Source organism: Macrotis lagotis, chromosome 3 (assembly GCF_037893015.1).
Source record: "Macrotis lagotis isolate mMagLag1 chromosome 3, bilby.v1.9.chrom.fasta, whole genome shotgun sequence".
Taxonomy (NCBI): domain Eukaryota; kingdom Metazoa; phylum Chordata; class Mammalia; order Peramelemorphia; family Peramelidae; genus Macrotis; species Macrotis lagotis.
In genome coordinates, this window is record NC_133660.1 from 112,729,437 (window position 1) to 112,749,320 (window position 19,884).

General features: G+C 35.6%; 1 protein-coding gene across 1 annotated transcript in view; it reads right to left on the reverse strand.

Moving 5' to 3' along the window:
- The window catches only part of LOC141519187 (uncharacterized), a 134,747-nt gene that overhangs the window by 65,677 nt on the left and 49,186 nt on the right, over nt 1-19,884 (reverse strand). The window contains exons 11-13 of the mRNA XM_074231572.1: nt 19,726-19,832; nt 15,910-16,021; nt 8,761-8,860 (exon numbers count right to left, since the gene is read on the reverse strand). Coding sequence (XP_074087673.1) covers nt 8,761-8,860; nt 15,910-16,021; nt 19,726-19,832 — 319 coding nt within the window. The remainder of the gene's footprint in view (nt 1-8,760; nt 8,861-15,909; nt 16,022-19,725; nt 19,833-19,884) is intronic.

A 19,884-nucleotide genomic window follows, 5' to 3' on the forward strand; every position in this document is an offset into this window, starting at 1 on the left:
TTATATTCCACATAATATATTTACATTTAACTTGGCCCGGTTATTTTCAAATAATTCAAGCAAAAGCATATAAAGCATTTCCTCAAGTTCTTTCTACTTTATAGTATCTTCCTTAGCTATATGCAAGGATGCTAGGAAATGTAATTTTTTAATAATCAGAATTGCTAGTTTACAGATGGCTAATTAAAATATACAATTGATATTCAATTGCCAGTGTTTTTTAAGCAACACAATAAAGCCCTAATTGGATTAGCTGTGAAAGGGGAAAGAGAAGATCTGGATCCATACTCACCCAAAAGCAAAAGGGATTCAAAAGCCCCACCCACTGAGAGTAGGATGGAAAATATTATGATTGGTTTCCTCTAGGAAGGAAGCTAAAAGACTTTACTTTTTAATTAATCATGTACAGTATACCAGATAGAATCCTTGGAGATAAAGTAAACATTTTTCAGAAATCCATCAATTTCTGAGACCAGGCTTTTTACTGCTTCCTGACTTAGGAATAGCTATTACTTTTTTGGTTGTTGTTAGTCTAGTTCTTTTGGCTCTATCTTCACAATTCATTCATTTTTTTTTGACCAATGCTCAGGTGACAGAAGTACTTTAAAAAAAAACCAAGCCAAATATAAAAGATCACCTGGAAAAGAGATTAGATATCCTAATAGCAAAAAACAATTAAAAAATTAGATATACTGATAGCCAGGAGAATCAAATAGAAAGCCATCTTTTGGGGCTTAAAGTCTCTCACAACCTGGCCCCTTCCTACCTTGCCAGTCTTCTGTCACTCAACTCCTCTCCATATCCTCTTCAGTTACCATGGCCTACTAACCATTCCTCCTCTTGTGTCCTCATGCTTTTTCAATGATTGTACCTCACACCTGGTCCCTCTCCCCTTTTAACCTTCCTTGGTTTCCTTCAACACTCAGATCAATTCACAGAAGGCCTTTCATGTCCTCCCCCCACCCCATATTACTCATTAATTTTCACTTACTCTGTATATGTAGCTAGCTATTGACATTTTGTCTCCCCCATTAAAGTGAGATCCCTAAGGGCAAGGATTGTTTAAATCTTGTTGATTGACTGACTGATGAGATGACTGAGGTTCAAGTACTCCTGATTCTATTCTATCATAACAGAAAATAATAGGGAAGAGGGTCAGAATCATTACATACTCTCTCAGATATTGATTGATACACCAAATCTCAGAATATGGGAAATTTAAAAAGTGAATATGAAATTTTAATTTAGGGTCAAAATATAATAAATGGGTGAATGAATGAAAAAATGCTCATTTAGCATTTACTATGTGAAATAATCCTTGCACTCCAGGAACTGACACTGGAATTGGAGGAGGCAACATGGAAAAGAAATTCAGTTGCAAGAGATTAAAGGAAAGCCAGGAAGATGCACCGAGGGGAGTGGATGGCAAGGTCCAGAGGTCCTTAAGTTATATATTCAGTTCAAATAACAATGACTGGAAACTGCAGGTATGAGGCAGGAGTTTAAGAGGTTATGGCCCACTATCTCACTTACTGACTCCATCTCAATCAAGTGGTGAAAGCTGTCAAACTGTCTAGATGAAGGAGACAGGCAAAGGGGGAGGAGAGGAGGATACCCCTAGGGATGGTGACTTTTCTCATGGACAGGTTGTCTCAGTTAAGTCCTGGGATGAAGGAAAGAAAGAAGGAAGGAAGGACATGAGATGGGTTAAAATATTGTCAATGTTCGATTATTATATTATATATTATCTTTGTTATATTATATTATAATTGAACATAAATTTTAAGTTCAATAGAAATAGATCTTAAGAGAAAGATATTAGCAATCAGACACATAGAAGGTTCATACCTGCCTACCCCAAATCCAAGTAGTTTGGAGTATTTTGCATAGGCCCTTGCCCCTTCCTTTATGCCCTTAAGAAGAAAAGGGAAATATTCACAGAAAGTTATGAGCAGGGTTTGCTGAGAGAGAGAGAGAGATTGAGAGAGAGAGAGAGAGAGAGAGAGAGAGAGAGAGAGAGAGAGAGAGAGCAAACCATGGGGCAGAAAGGTGAATGGAGCTTCTGGTGTGGTAAGAGAGGAAGGAAAGAGGAGAGCCCATTGCCATCTGTCCTCCCAAGTTCTGGAGGCAAGTTGGGAGGGGTCACCAAGAGTGTTATGGGGCTGAGCAACCAAGATCTAAGAATTGAGGATGCAGATCAAAAGAGAGCATCAGAGCAAGAAAGACCCCAGACCCCAGACCGGCAGATGACAGGTCAACTCAGGGACCCAGGAGATCCAGTAGGGTTAGGAAGGTTAGGATGTGAATAGTTAAGGCAGAGAATCTTATATGAATGAATGCTGATGGAAAAAACATCTTAACTCTTCTCTTTATCTCTCTAGCTAACCTTCCTTTCCAAGGGTATCTAGGATGGATATTCAAATTATCTGAGATGGTTTTGTGATGCCTGTAGAAAAAGACCATGCTACACCAACATCTAATTTGATATTCTGTCATGAGTCCTTCAGATGCATAAAACAGTTAAGAATTCTTTAGGTTAAAAAAAAAAAAGAATTCTTTAGGAATAAATCTCTTTTATGACATATTGAGAAATCATCGTTATCTATAGCATGTCTTTAACCTAATAAAGATCTTATCATGGATTTGATCATAATTAAAACACTTTTCTAGATTAGTTATATCTAGTTAACTACTAAATAACACTGTCTAGCTGTGAGCCTCCCCTTCTTAGATTAATTGAGGAAGCTAAACTACAGGAAACGTGGGATTGTGCGTGCGTGCGTGCGTGCGTGTGTGTGTGTGTGTGTGTATGTGTAGGATAACACAATTTAGTCTTTTTAGAGTCCCAACCAGAGCAGTATTGTAATCCATTGAGACCACTGGTTCCTGGCTGTTTACTGATGGGTGTTAATACTTTTTTCTTTTTTTTTGCAAGGCAAATGGAGTTAAGAGGCTTGCCCAAGGCCACACAGCTAGGTAATTATTAAATGTCTGAGACCGGATTTGAACCCAGGTACTCCTGACTCCAGGGCCAGTGCTCTATCCACTGCACCACCTAGTTGCCCCTGTTAATACTTTTAATAGACCAAAATGTGAACTTCCATTGACCTGTAGCAAAGTTACTCACTTTTTGAGCTTTATAAATCTGTGTTGGAGAGATATTAGCTTAGCCTTGGGGAATGCCAGAAACTGCTATTCCCAGACCATTCTGGCAATGAACCGGAGAAGTGAGAGGTCACCAAAGGGTATCTGAATCCTTCATGTCAAGAAATAACCTCTGACACAGGATGACTCTACTTGTTACCTATGTGAGCGAACTAAATATTTCGGTATCAGCTTACTGTTCCTTAGAATTGCACCATCACATTTAACAATTCAATCTATATCAATTCACAAAGAAAGCACTGTTATGTACCTTGGAGAGATGCAAAAGCAAATGAAAACAGACCCTGACATTGAAGAGCTTAAAATTCTATGGAAGGGTGAGGGATGGATCCCTCAGGTACACAAAATAGTTAACACAAGTCAATGAAAAAATAAACACAAAATAATTTTGTGTGTGTGTGTGTGTGTGTGTGTGTGGCACAATTGAGAGACCTGGAAAGGCTTCAACTCATAGAGCACAGAAGGAAAATGGAACACGTACATACAATGATTTCAAATTAGCCTTGTGACCATTCATTGACCCCTCTTCTGTAAACTGAACTTCAAGTCAGAACGACTGCAGTTGTAGAACACTGGAGAGGGAAAAAACCCTGGGAAAACATGATTAGGGGATTCTCTTGCCATATAAAAATTTACATTTTACAAAAATTCAGGGAGTGAAAAGTTAAATAAGCCACCTAACTTGTTAAAATACAAAATTGAACTATTCTTGCATAATCACTTCAAAGTTTTATGAATCATGACAACAGAATCTGAGTTTAAATCTCATTATATATATATATATATTTAAAAATCTAGATTCAACAGTTCAACTAAGAGATAGGCAAGGGGCTCATCAACTGGGCCTGAAAGGGCTTCAAGGCTGTAATGTCAGTCTCACAGTAGAACTAATAGATATTCTAGACTGTAACTGGCAAATCTGATTTTATTTTCTTTTAATGGGAAAGAAGTTTATATTATTATTTATGCAGGAGTAGGTAAGAAAGGTTAAAAAACATTTTCTCCTTAAATAATTCAAAAAAGAAATATTATTGATAAACATATGAAATTTTAGGTAGACGATGATTTTTTCCTAAATGATATTCATTAAAGATCTGCAAATGTCATTGGATTTGAACCCAAACAACTAAAATCTGAATTTAGGACAAGTATAACCTATTTTCACAACGAAGGCGGCAGCATCTCCCTCAATCAGCTGCTAAAATATGCTATGTAAATTTTATATATAAGGAATGGAAAATCATCATAAATGAAACAGTACTCAATGGCAAAAATTATAAATGCATTAATAAAGGGATATTTCCTGAAATAAGAGTATTTGCAGTATGGCATTCAGGTTTTTTGTTACTCAGGTTTTCAGGTAGGTCAATGAAACAAATAATTATTTTAGTGAGCTAGAAAAAATAGGAAAAAAAATTCATCTGAAGCAACAAAATATCAAGAATATCAAGGGAACTGATGAAAAAAAATGTAAAGGAAGGTGGCCTAGCTCTACCAGATCTAAAACTATACCATAAAGTATCAGTCATCAAAACTGCCTGGTAGTGGTTAAGAAATAGAGTAATGGATCAGTGGATTGGTACAGGTTGAAAAGAAACAGTGGAAAAATGACTATAGTACTCTGTTTGACAAACCCGAAGATATTAGGTTCTGAGATAAGAACTCACTATTTGACAAAAATTATTGGAAAACTGGAAAATAGTATGGCAAAAATTATGCATAGATCTACATCTCACACCCTATACCAAAATAAGGTCAAAATGGGTGCAGGATTTAGATATAAAGTGCAATGTCTGTCTCTCTCTATCACATACACACACACACAGAAGATCTTCTGTCTCTGAAATACTCTTTCTAGGCAAATTGCTCAAATAAGTAGTAACCTCTATGATAATAATAGGGATAACAACAGTTACAGTATGATCTAGCCCTTTAAGGTTTTTACACGGCTTTATGTAGACTATTTCATCTTTGATTTTCCCAACAATCCTCACTAGAAGCCATATTATTTATTCCCATTTATAAGAGGAGGAACTTGAGACTCATATCATTCTGTCCACTGATGCAGCAAATTTAGATCTGCCCACCTTGGAGTCTGGTAGTACACTAATATTGTGGGGGGCAGCCAGGTCAGTGGATAAGAGGGTCAGGTCTGGAGTCAGGACGACTCATCTTCCTGAGGTCAAATCTGGCCTCAGACATTTAACGGTCCAGTGATTGTGGGCAAGTTACTAAACCCTGTTTGTCTCAGTTTCCTCATTTGTAATGAGCCAGAGAGGAAATAGCAAACCATTCCAGTATCTCTGCCAAGAAAATCCCCAAATGGGGTCACCAGGAGTCCACTGAGACTCAAACAATCAAACAACAAGATTTTGGGCTGACTAATATAGCCTTTGGGGAGGGATTTTGAGAGGTTATCTATTTAGTTTCCTTGCCTTTATGTAAGATTTAGCTATCCCAGTAAGATGAAAATTCATCTTTTTTTTCCCCCAATTCCTCCAAAGAGTTTCTCAGCTTTTTTGCTCCTTTTCCAATCTCACCACTGTCATGAGAGCCTTCCTTATGACAAAATTGAAATCCTGACTATTCTCTTCTTTAGTATATATATCCATTCATGTAGCATGACTCCTATTTCTCCTTAAAATGTAATAGAAAGGATTTGCCATTTTAATATCTAATAATATTTTTAGTGGTAAAACGATAGATTTCCAAATAAGAAAATTCTCTCCATATAATTTCTATATTTTAGGAAAGGGGTATGAAATTCTAGATGACTAGTATTTTGTATATGAATTAATATTTCACTGAATAAATTTACTTAAAAGAATTCTAAATATTTTGCTGGGAAACAAATTTCAAAGAATGATTATGAATCCCTGACAAGAAACTGAAGACCAAAAGGCACAAGTTGTACTGCTGCCCTACCACAAAAACTGTCTTTGAATTTCCAGAATACTAGCAAAGTGTTTATGTCACACAGGTGTTTAATTAATGCTTATCATTCATTCATTCAACACACAATAAGAGCTCAATAAATGCTGAATTGAACAGCCTGATTGAATTTCCCCATACAAAATTTTGTTTTCAGAGTTAACTAGACTTTGGAATTAGACATTAAATTCCCCATTAATAATGCCTTTGAGAATGGTAAATAAATAACACCCTTAATTACAATTATAAGGACTTTTTTTTAAAATTGCACCTTTGATTTCAACAGTGTAGAGAGTTCACCTTGAGGTTCTCCTTCCAACACAGACTTGCATTTGCTTCAGTTTATCCTCTTACAAAGGTGCCTAAAGGTTCAGAAAGTTTAAGTGATTTGTCCATGGTCAAAGTGCCATTGTTTGTCAAATACTGGATTTGAACTGAGGTCTGCATCAAACTCAAGCTAAGTCTCCATCCATTATGATAGACTGCCTCTTGCCATAATATTAGTCCTTTAAAAATCATTATTTCAGCTTATATTTTTAGAACCAGTTCAATTTTACATGTTCTATGTGATTTGAGCAACACTGAAAGGTTCTAATCCTAACCCTTCTCATTGACCTCCATTAGGTCATTTAAGCCTAAAATTCCTCCAGAATCACTTCTCAAAAACAAGGTATTTTTCCCAAAGGATCTGTTATAATGCAGGAAGATTTTTCTATAAAACACTCTGTGAAAGCAAACCAGGAAAACTCTAACATGAATACCGAAGACCAACCATCTAGGGTCCACAGAAGATAGACCCATCCCTCCACCCTCTACCTCATCCCCTTTGGGTTTCCTGTTTTTGATCTTTGTTCTAGATGTTAAGAAATATATTTGTCTTGCTGACTAGACCCCAAAGTTGTGGGATGTACAATCGGGGGATTTTAAAGTTTGAAAGGATTTAGCAATTATCTGGTGTAGGGATTTCTCTCTCTCTTTTTTTTTGACTTTTGCAAGGCAATGGGGTAAAGTGACTTGCTCAAGATCACACAACTAGGTAATTATTAAGTGTCTGAGGCTGGATTTGAACTCAGGTCCTCTTGACTCCAGGTTCAGTGCTTTATCTACTGTATCACCCAGTTGCCCCCCAGGGTTTCTCATTTTTTATTTTGATCATGGGCTTCTTTGGCAGAAAGTAAAACATAGTCCACTCACAAAAATACTGTTTTTAAATACACAAAATGCATCTGGCACATTGTAAATGATATAATAAGGAATCAGAGTTTATTTCTTCCTGGTTCTGTGAACTTAAGGATCTCAGGAGAAAATAAGGATTTATTAATATTTATTATGTACTAGGTACTGTTCTTTTTAAAAATTATCTCATTTAATCCTCATAACAACCTTGCAACATAGGTGTGATTATTATTCTCATTTTACAGTTGAGGAAACTGAAGAAAACAGAAGTGCCTCTAATTATTGGAATACATTTATTTGTTGAAAGGTTCAATTTAATCAAATCTCTTCTTTCAAAGAAATTTGCCTGAATATTGAATAATAATCTATACTTTAAATACATTAATGTAGTTTCATAACTAGATTTGAAATTAAATTGCTACTACTATTAAGCAAAAATCATTGCCGTTCCACCCCCAAATCAAGACATTTTTAAATGTTTCCAGATGCAAGTCAACAATTAAACTAGTTTTAGATCCTAGCTCTGCCACTTACTATCTTTCTGGTTTGGGAAAATTCACTTAACCACTTTGGCCATAGTTTTTCCATCTGTAAATGAAGTCTTTGGTTTAGATTCATTTGAACAACAAATACTTATTCATACTTAAATGGTCTTAGTGTTCCTTTCAGTTGGAAAACTATGATTCTGTGTTTCTTTTCTACTGCAGCAAAAGAGCGAGATAAATGTCCAGGATGATAAATATGATCAAATGAAAGATGCATTGTCCAATGTGAAGATCACTTATCTTAACTGAGAAACTGAGGGCAAAACAAGATTGAATGGACACTTTTTTTTTTAGTATTGTCTGTTAGCACTGAACATCTCAAGAAGGGGATTTACTCCTTCCTCATTTTTCCTTCTTCTTATGACCCCTCCTATGACCCTTTATATCACTCCCATTTATCCCACCAATGTCTCTATTCTTGGCTTTATTTTACCTGACACTTGTGTTACAGGTCCATGCCACCCTTGTGTCTTTCCTCCCATTTACTGAATATAACTTTTTAAAGTCTGAGCTCCTTAGAGACCTCCCTCCACAGTCATTTTCTTTCTCATTGGGATCACTTATGAGGATGTTTTTGACCATGCACCATACCTTTCTTTTTTAAACATACTTTTCAAAGGCTGATTCTGTCTGTAGGTAGTCTGTTTTTTACAAAAATTTGATAAATTCAAAGTAATTATGGGGAAAATTAATTATTCAATAGAGGGTTAAGAAAATTAAAATGTGGAGTCCTCAAAATCAAACAATTAAAATTACCTAGTTCCTTTTATTTAGCATTAAGGTTTGTAATGTGTACAGAAGGCTATCTAATCAACATTTTGATGATGGTGATGATTATGATGATGATTATACCTAAGTAGAGAAAATAATAATAAAGCAATTGACATTTATGAAGCCTTTAAGATGTACAAAGACATAGAGATGCTAAAATCTTCATATTTACCCATTCCTGTCCCAGCTGGTGCAATTTCTCTTGAAAAGATTTCCAGTGCCTTCTTCTGTTTGTGTTGTACTGCAAACCAGAGAACAACTTCCCGGGGGCCCTATTTACAAATATCAGAAATTACTGAGCAGATCATGGAAGAAAGTTCCAACCACAATTGCATCCCATGAAAAGAAAATTGATGCTACACTCTACTAAATGAAGATACCTAGTTTGCAGGATTACTATAACCTATTATTACTATAATAAAGGTAACAGTTTCCTAAATAATACCTTTTGGATTCACAGAAACTAACCATATCTTAACAATAATGAGAGTTAACAATTATGTCATACTTTAAAGTTTACAAATAATTTTGCATACAATGTTTTATTTGATCCTCACAGTTCTGCAAGATAGATACTACAGCTATGATTATTCCCATTTTACAGAACAGGAAACTAAGAAATAAAGAGATTTAATGAGTTAAGCACTTAGCAATTGAATTTGAATCCAGGTTTCCCTTACTCCAAGCCTAAGGCTCAGCCATGCTATCAGATTACCTCTAATAGTCATAGCAAACTGTGATGCAATTTACCCTCTAATTGGTTATAATAATCATACCTCTGCCATAACCTTAATTTTCATATTAATACAGGTTAATATTAATGATGGTTTCTCATTACTATAATTCACTTGTAGTTATCTTTTTAAGATTTTATTTGAGTTTTACAGTTTTCCCCCTAATCTTACTCCTTCCCCCACCCCCCCACAGAAGGCAATTTGCCAGTCTTTACATTGTTTCCATGGTATACATTGATCCAAATTGAATGTGATAAGAGAGAAATCATATCCTTAAGGAAGGAACATAAAGTAAAAGAGATAGCAAGATCAGACAATAAGATATCAGGTTTTTCCCCCCTAAATTAAAGGTAATAGTCCTTGGTCTTTGTTCAAATTCCACAGTTCTTTCTTTGGACACAGATAGTATTCTCCATTGCAGAGAGCCCCAAATTGTCCCTGATTGTTGCATTGATGGAATGAGTGAGTCCATCAAGGTTGATCATCAATCCCATGTTGCTGTTAGGGTGTACAGTGTTTTTCTGGTTCTGCTCATCTCACTCAGCGTCAGTTCATTCAAATCCCTCCAGGCTTCCCTGAATTCCCATCCCTCCTGGTTTCCAATAGAACAAAAGTGTTCCATGACATACATACACCAGTTTGCTAAGCCATTCCCCAATTGAAGGACATTTACTTGATTTTCAGTTCTTTGCCACCACAAACGGATGCTATGGATATTTTTGTACAAGTGATGTTTTTACCTTTTTTGCATCATCTCTTCAGGATATAGACCCATTAATGGTATTGCTGGATCAAGGGTATACACATTTTTGTTGCCCTTTGGGCATAGCTCCAAATTTCTGTCCAGAAAGATTGGATGAGTTCACAGCTCCACCAACAGTGTAATAGTGTCCCAGATTTCCCACAACCCTTCCAACAATGATCATTATCCTTTTTGGTCATATTGGTCAGTCTGAGAGGTATGAGGTGGTACTTCAGAGATGTTTTAATTTGCATTTCTCTAATAAGTAATGATTTAGAGCAATTTTTCATATAACTATGGATTGCTTTGATCTCCTCATCTGTAAATTGCCTTTGCATATCCTTTGACCATTTGTCAATTGGGGAATGGCTTTTTTTTTTAATATTTGACTCAGTTCTCTGTATATTTTAGAAATGAATCCTTTGTCAGAAACATTAGTTGGAAAGATTGTTTCCCAGTTTACTACATTTATTTTGATCTTGGTTACAGTGGTTTTCTCTGTGCAAATTTAATGTAATCAAAATCATCTGGTTTGTTTTTAGTGATGTTCTCCATCTCTTCCTTAGTCATAAACTGCTTCCCTTTCAACAGATCTGACAGGTAAACTAGTCCTTGATCTTTTAGTTTGCTTATAGTATTGTTTTTGTTTATGTCTAAATCCTGTATCCATTTGGTTCTTATCTTGGTATAGGGTGTGAAGTGTTGGTCTAATCTAAGTTTCTTCTATACTAACTTCCAATTTTCTCAGCAGTTTTTATCAAAGAGAGAGAGTTTTTTCCCCAATAGCTGGACTCTTTGGGTTTATCAAACAGCAGATTATTATAATCATTTCCTGCTATTGCATCTAGTCTATTACACTAATCCATCACTCTATTTCTTATCCAATACCAGACAGCTTTGATGACTGATGCTTTATAATATAATTTTAGATCAGGTAGGGCTAACCCACCTTCTTTTGCACCTTTTTTCATTAAATCCTTGGAAATTCTTGACTTTTTATTTCTTCATATGAATTTACTTACCACTTTTTCTAACTCATTAAAGTAGTTTTTTGGAATTTTGATTGGTAGGGCACTAAACAGGTAGTTTAGTTTTGGCAGAATTGTCATTTTTATTATATTAGCTTGACCTATCCATGAGCACTTGATGTTTGCCCAGTTATTTAAATCTTATTTAATTTGTGTGAGAAGTGTTTTATAATTGTTTTCAAAATGTTTCTGAGTCTATCTTGGCAAACAGACTCCCAGGTATTTTGTATTGTCTGAGGTTACTTTGAATGGGATTTCTCTTTCTAGCTCTTCCTGCTGTATCTTGCTAGTCATATATAGAAAAGTTGAGGATTTATGAGGGTTTATTTTACATTCTGCAACTTTGCAACTTGAGATTCTCAAAGTATACCATCATGTCATCTGCAAAGAGTGAGGGTTTTGTCTCTTCCTTCCCAATTCTAATTCCTTCAATTTCTTTTTCTTCTCTTATTGCTGAAGCTAACATTTCTTGTTTCACCCCTGAGCTTTTTGGGAATGCCTCTAGCCTCTCCCCATTGAATATAATGCTTATTGATGGTTTCAGATAGATACTGCTTATTATTCTAAGGAATAGTCCATTTATTTCTACACTCTCTAGTGTTTTTAGTAGGAATGGGTGCTGTATTTTGTCAAAAGCTTTTTCAGCATCTAATGATATAATCATATAATTTCTGATAGGTTTGTTGATATAATTAATTATACTAACAATTTTCCTATACTTGTAGTTATCTTTAGTGAACATGACAGTTTTCTTCATTTATTTACATGATTCCTAGTGATAGCATATCAAAAAAGCAAGCTGGATAGTAGACAGAAAGCTAACAAAAATTTTGCTTTAGAAAAGCAAATGTCATATGTTCACCAGGTGAATAAAATGAATCTTTCTCTAACTGAAAATACATTTATGTGTGATACAAGTCAGTAATGATATAGCATAAATACTCCAACACCACCAAAAAATTCCAAACAACATTAAGACCTTAACTTTAAAAAAAAAATAAACATGATCTGCTAAAGGAATAATAAGTTGAGGGGGTTCTTGGTGGGGGGGAGGAAAAAGTATGAAGGGAAGTAGCAGGAGACATGAATTCTAGTCCTTGCTCTGACACCATTGCTCTTTAAGAAAGTTCTTGAAACCTCATTCTGGCTTGTTTCCTTTTCTGTAAAATGAGGGTACTGACTTGTCATGCCTATCCCATAGGTTTATTATTTTGAAAATAAAATTAAAACATTTCATTTTAAGTCCTAGCCAAGCACCTCTTCCACATCTGCTGATGAAGAATCAAGCCCCACCCAAATGTAAGTCATAATGATTTAAATAAAACTGACAATGGAAGACTTGCTTTTCACCTTTCATATTTTGCTCTGGCTCTTTCTACAAGAACTTGATAATTAATTTTGCCTCTCTCATTGTCTCTATTGATGTACATGAAAACATTAAAAACTGAACATTAATGATTTATTTCTTTCCTTGAAGCATACTTGTTTTAAAAGCTATGTCTCAACAATCTACGTTAAGTTGACTTACAAGACATTTTTTCTCAATGTAAATTATATACCCACTAATTATAGTCAATAAGTATAAATTACAGCAATTAGAGTGCCTGGAAACTAAAAGAACACATATTTCTATGTAAAATAAAATATTTACACATTTACATCTGGTTCCTGTTTCTGGGTTTTATCAAGCATCAAATATTTCCCATACAGTTCTAAAGATCCCTTATGTTTACATCCAGTCCTTCCAAAGTCCTTGCCTACAAAGCAACACACAAGAATCTCTTAACCTTTTGGGTACTATAATCAAATGAAAGGACTTTTTGATCCATTCCCTTTATAAGCAAAATGTGTAAAACTGTTGAGTCTTCCTAAATCAGGGTGCTCTAAAAATGAAATATTTTAAAAGTAAAGCCTTGGTGATTGTTATGGCATGAAGCAAAATAAAACATAGTTCGGTGGAAAATAGTTCAAATAACCTGAACTAATATGATTTGTATTTGAATGGAGTAGCATGAAAAAGAAGGTTCCTCATAAGTATTTATGGGAAGACAAAGAAAAGAATTGCATGGGATGAGAACATGAAGATTGGTTTCTACTTGTACCACTGAAACTTCATACTAATAGTTGAGAGTACAGAACTACTGAAACAAAGTCTAACAGAGATAATTAATTACTTCTCTTCAACTTAATTACTTATATTTCTATACTTTTAAGGGTTCAATTGATTTATTTTTAATTAGAAGATTTTTTGTTTTAAAAAGTCACTTGATATTCAAATCAACTTCTAAAATTAATGTTTTTAGTGTCTCCCATAGCACTTAGCCCATCTACAAAAGAAGGTATTTGGTAGGAACCTGTTGAATAAATTCCTTTCTGCATATTGTCAATTTTAAATTTTTTACTTCTAATTTGATTAAAATCTTCAAAATAAGAAATAAATGAAATTTATCATTAGAGGGACACTTTTATAAAAATAACATAGAAAGAGTTCCTGCAAATGGACCTACATAAATTTTGCAGTTTAAATTTTAAAATGTTTTGAGTACATTAAAGATGTAGTTTGTAAATGTTATCAGCTACAGTCTCAAACTAATAACGGAGCAGAAGAATATATAAATAAAGAAAATGTAATCCGTAGAGCACCTAAATACCCTACCATTATTTGAACTTGATACACCAAGTATTTATTGAGACTTATGGGATAACAGGCACAGTGCTGGTTGTAAGAAAACAAATGAAACCAGGAGTGTGTTGGTGCCAGCTAATGGGCTCATCAAAGCAGACTGTTAAATTTTCAATGTGAGTTTTTATACCTTGGAAAAGAGCAAATGCTACAAATCAAAACTTGATTTACTGTTTTATTAATTTCTAGACTTAATAAAGTGATGAAAAAAATCTTTAAAATGCAGATTAAGCTTGAGTTTGTTTTGCATGCAGTGTCTCATCTATTTTCTGTTTTCATCTATCTACATAGTGGTTTAATTCAACACTTTGTCCTACCACAATCCATCCTCTCATCCCTTCCTCCTCACTCCGCCCTCCTTCCTCCAATGAATTGGATATTATGGAAATGATAGTGAGATTCTGGATGTTGGTACCTCTCTAAGTGAGGTAAAAAATGTCAGCCCCATAGCATAATACTTCTCACACCACTGACATCCAGTTTCACAAAGGCAGGTGTTAGCTCAGTGTCCCTCTTTTACCCTGTCACCCTTGAGAAGACAATTATAGGTTAACTTTAGGTAGCAAGTTCCAGATTTTAAACAATACTCAAGGGGCTATCATAGGCCTGCCTTGTGCAGCTACCAGTGCTAGGCATGGTCTGTTCTTGTGCCAATGTGTGATTCTGTATTCTAAGTCTTTTCATTGCTTCAGATCCTGCCAATTATGCTAAATGTATCGGGCCAAGATTCAAATGTGTTCTCTTCTGGCACAAAAGAGCACCATGGGTCTTATGTATATAATTGAGTTTCACTTAAACAGCATCACAGAGAAAGGAACAGACTGGATTACATTTGTTGAGACTTTATGGGATCACAAGTTGTTCCCTAGCACACATACTCATCTTTTATTAACACCAACATCCTTCTGATGATGATAATGACTGCAAACTGTGGACCACTAGAATCTCTGGAGACCTAGGTCAAAACACAATGTAGAGAAGTATGGTGGGGGGCCTTAACACAGATGATGTTCATGTGAGAAATAGCATGAGGGTATCAAGAAAATGTCTGAAGAGGAGGCAGCTAGTCTCTAGTGAGAGCAAAGGAGACTGATGGAGAACTTGAGAGCTACATTTGTGGGATTTTAAAAAGACCTAGAGAGGGGCAGCTAGGTGGTGCAGTGGATAGAGCATCGGCCCTGGAGTCAGAAGTACCTGAGTTCAAATCCGGCCTCAGACACTTAATAATTACCTAGCTGTGTGGCCTTGGGCAAGACACTTAACCCCATTTGCCTTGCAAAAACCTAAAAAAAAAATAAAAATAAAAAGACCTGGAGAAAGGCATAGGAGCAGGTAGGTGGTGAGGTGGATAGAGTACATGGCTTTGAGTCAAGAAGATTCAAATGTGGCCTGAGACACTTACTAGCTGTGTGACCCTGGGCAAGTCACTAACTTCAGTTTCCTCAGATGTAAAATGATCTGGAGTAGGAAATGGCCAACACTCTAGAATCTCTGCCAAGAAAACCTCAACTGGGGTCACAAAGAGTCAGACACAGCTGAAAAAATGACAGGGCATTTAGTACATGTTTATTGAATGAAAAAGAAGCTTAATTGTGGTGATAAATGTAGCTTCTATGGTCTAATGAATGGAAATGAGCACAAGACTGTCAGGGATCTGAATGAAGTTTTTGTGTTTGTAGTCTTCATAATAAGCAATCACCATGGTCACTACAGGCTTGCAGTATTTCAGGTAACATTAGCTGTGGTGATTTTAATGAAGATCACATAGGTAAGAATATGAACCTGCTTAAAATCAGCCCCAAATATTTTAGCAATAAGAAGCAGAGAAGGAAAGAAAAGACATAGATAGGTAGGTAATATTCATATTGAAACAAACCTTTTAACAGAAATACAGATCAAAGACATATATGCTACAAAAGAAATAACCAAAGTTACTATAACAGCCAGGTAAATCTATACACTCAAACTCTTAGACATGGTATTGATTTTTTTTTAAGGCAAATAAAGAGAAATAAGGAATGCTTGGAGGATCTTGCTAAGGAGTCCCTTGGTTCCATTGATGGACCTGGGACCTCATCATTATCTAACTAAGCAGAGAATAATCGAGCACTACCAAGCATGTGAAGCTACTTACCCCATGTAGGTTGACTTTTGCATGGGGCCCATATGTTTCTTCAGCTCCTAAGATCTGAATGTGAATAGCACTATAATCTTCCAAGCCCAGCTCTTCAAACATTAGGCGAGTTCTAGCAAAGAAAAAAGTTCTCATTTTAAAAATCCCAAAGAAACTATTGCAAAGTGGTATCATCATCCCTTTGCTTATGGAACCTGACAAGGTCAATAACCATGTTTAGTGAGACTCAGAGATGCTGCCCCATTTGGAGATACTTGGGGAGGCTATACTTCTTTCGTTCCCAATAATTTCCATAAGGGTTTGCTATTTTTGGTGCCCCCCACCCCAAGTATAAACTCTGCTTCTGGTCCAGGTCCCAACCAATCCCTGGTTGGATTCCTACTATTTCATCACTCAAAGATACTAGAGTAGCGGGGAGATTAGGTGGTGCAGTGGATAGAGCACTGGCCCTGGAGTCAGGAGTACCTGAGTTCAAATCTGGCCTCAGATGCTTAATAATTACCTAGCTGTGTGGCCTTGGGCAAGTCACTTAACCCCATTGCCTTGCAACCCCCCAAAACAAACAAACAAACAAATAAATAATATATTCAAGAAAGCAATGAGACCAAGAAAAATAGAAAAATTGAGTATTTGGCTGAAAGATATCCTCCAGCTAATCTGCCCCCTTGAAAACTGGATCTTGCCCAATTTCTTGGGCCTATACCCTTGCTCTGACATCTTTTCAATTACCTTTCATTCCTTCCTTTCAAAATTTTCCCACTTCAACCCTTCCCACTGTATTTTTTCCTTCTCTATGCTACTGGAAAGAGGGAGGGATGAGATTAATTTCTTTTATTTTTCTTTTAGGAAGTAGCAATTTTTGTGGATATGACTTTTGTAACATTAATTCTTTTGTGTCTTCTACATTCTATAGTTCTCCACATGAATATTCCAAAAATATATGCAAACATTTGTACAGTATTATATATTTTCTATATTTTTTGTACATATTTTATATATTGAGAAAACACATATCTATTTCTATGCATAGAATAGATATGGAAAACTACAGTATGTGAATTCTATCTATAGTATATACAATACTATATATATGCATATTTATATTTTATATACATATATACATACATGTATACATAAAAAATACATGCACATTCACAATTATTCCTTCCACTTTTTTTCCATGTGACTTTCCCTATCATGGTTTCAGTATATCATGGGTTGGCATAAAGAATTAAAAGAGAATTTGGGGGCTTTTTGTGGAAGGTGCAGATGATATGCAAAGGGCAGAAGAAGACACAATAAAAGTTGAGAAACTCAGAAAGGCATAAAATGAATAGTATTGTATAATAAATTAAAAAATGAATAATATTGTATAATATCATTATATTATATATTTAATACCATAATTATTAGATTTCTTCTCCAATATGAAGAGATGGTCAGAAAATTTTATGAAGTTTTTCTAGATGTGGGGAGTGGGAGGAAGAGAGGGGTACCATGCACCTAGGCACCTAAACCCTGAGATGTGGAAGGGATAACTGAATGCTATATTATAGTATGTACATAATGTAGATTGTGGTATGCTATAGTCCTCTGTGTGTGTTTTATATATATACATACATACATAAATGTATAAACACATGTGAAAGATTATACACCTATACAAACAAGACTATAATATATAGAAGTTACAAGGTAACTCTCATCTATATAGCACTGAATAGAACTATTAATATATTGGTTATATGTAAAGACCCCCCCCAAAATATTGATTATAGGTAAAGGTCCAACCAGATGTGAATTAAAAAAATTTAAGAAGACAGTAATAAAAATAACTAATGGACTCAAGAAACAAATGAAAAAATATTTAAGTTTAGGGATTGTTTAACTCAGAGAAGATAAGACAGGGGAGGGGGGCAGGAATAAAGAACAATCATTCAATCTACCGATATTTATTAAGTGATTACTATAGACCAAGCCCTAGGCTAGGCCCAAGAGATACAGATAATCCCTGCTCTCTAAGAGTTATATAGGTCATTAAATACAAGGAAGTTACCGAGTGAGAACACTAGTAGATGGGGCTAGTTTTTTTTTTTTTTTTTTTTTTTTTTTTTAGGATTTTGCAAGGCAAATGGGGTTAAGTGGCATGCCCAAGGCCACACAGCTAGGTAATTATTAAGTGTCTGAGGCTGGATTTGAACTCAGGTACTCCTGACTCCAGGGTGGTGCTCTATCCACTGCACCACCTAGCCACCCCAGATGGGGCTAGTCTTTACAAAAAGTCTTACAGAAGATGAAGCTGCTTTGAGCTGCATCTTAAAAGAGGCAGTTAAGGAGAGAGAGCATTCCAGGGTGTATGTGTGTGTGAACCTAAGAGATGGTAACGGCCAATGAGGTTGGAATAAAGGGTTGGGACAAACTGTTAAAAGTCAAACAGAGGAACTGAACATCTCTCCTAGATGCCATTGGAAGCCTTTAAATAGGGCAGTCACACTTTGACATCTCTTTGTGTTATGTGCCAGAGATGAGGAAAGGAGATGGATTAGGATGTTACTGAAATTACAAAAGTGAGAGGTGATGAGGGTCTCCAATGTGTGAGTAAAAGAGATATTGTGGAGGTAGAAATTGCAAGACTTGGCTACTGATTAGATATGTGGAATAAGGGAAAGTGAAAAGTTGAGGATAATGCTGTCGTTACCAACCTGGAAGACTGGACAAATGGTGATGCCTTTCAAAGAAATAGGTCAGCTTGAACAAGGAAAAGAGAAAAGATATGTTCATTTATAGATATGCTTTGTTTAACATGTCTTTGAGACATCCAATTTGAAACGTCCAATTGAAATAGGCACCTGGTGAAACAGGACTGACATTTAGAAGAGAGACTGGGACCAGATACACAGATGTGGACATCATCAGCATAGTTTAACTCATGGGAGCTGATGAGATTATTAAGAGGAAGCCAAGAAGAGGGCCTAGGAGAGAATACATTCAGCCTCCTTGGATTCTCTTAAGGAGGTGATATAGGTGATTTAGCACTGATATGAGAAAGATCTCCTTGATCAGAAACACAAGATTATGTACTGTTACCAGAGGAAATTGTGAAATGCTCATCTCTGAATACTCTTGAGAGAAATAAAACTCCTTTTGTTTAAGGGTATTCTTGCTTTGAAACTGCAAGATAAACTGAGTGAACCTTTGGGATTTCTTTGAATGCCCCTCGAATTGTATACAACTATGCAGCATACTTTGTCTTGAAGAATGTAAACTCTTGGACTATGAGAGGAAACATAGGTGCATCTTCTCTATAGGACTCATTCAACATAACATCTTCTGCTACATTAAATTTAAATAATGACCATAAAGTCAGGTAGTCCAGTCTCTCAACTGGGTAAAGTCAAAGTAGTAGTAAAAGACTCACATCTGAAAATTTTATAAGGATGCCTTGTGTCTTCATTAAAGAGTTTTAGAGCCAAAAACGAGCAGACATCTAGGTGGTCCAAGTCAGTAGAGACTTGAACCTGAAGCCCTCTATTCATTCTGACCTCAGATATTTCCTTGCAGAGAATACAAAAATATTACCTGTAACCTTGGACAACTCAAACTCTGCCTCAATTTCTTCAACTGTAATATGGAGATAATAATAAAAGGATCTACCTCCTAGGGTTGTGGTGAGGATCAAATGAGATGTTATTTTTGAAGTATTTGGCTAAGTCCCTGGCACAAAAGTAGATGATGTACAAATGACAGCTATTATTATTATTGTTATTAAGCAAACAAAAGGGAAAGAAAATGTATACCTCTATATCAGACACCAACCTTCTCAAAATACTTTCAGCTATCCGTTTTCCTTTTTCTATGGCTCTTGGTCCTCCTATTGGACATACTGCAGTTGCTTTGAAACCATCTGGGTAAGAAGCACTTACCTATTGACAAAATGTTACAAAATTAAGCCAAGGGATTTATCTGTAGTTAATA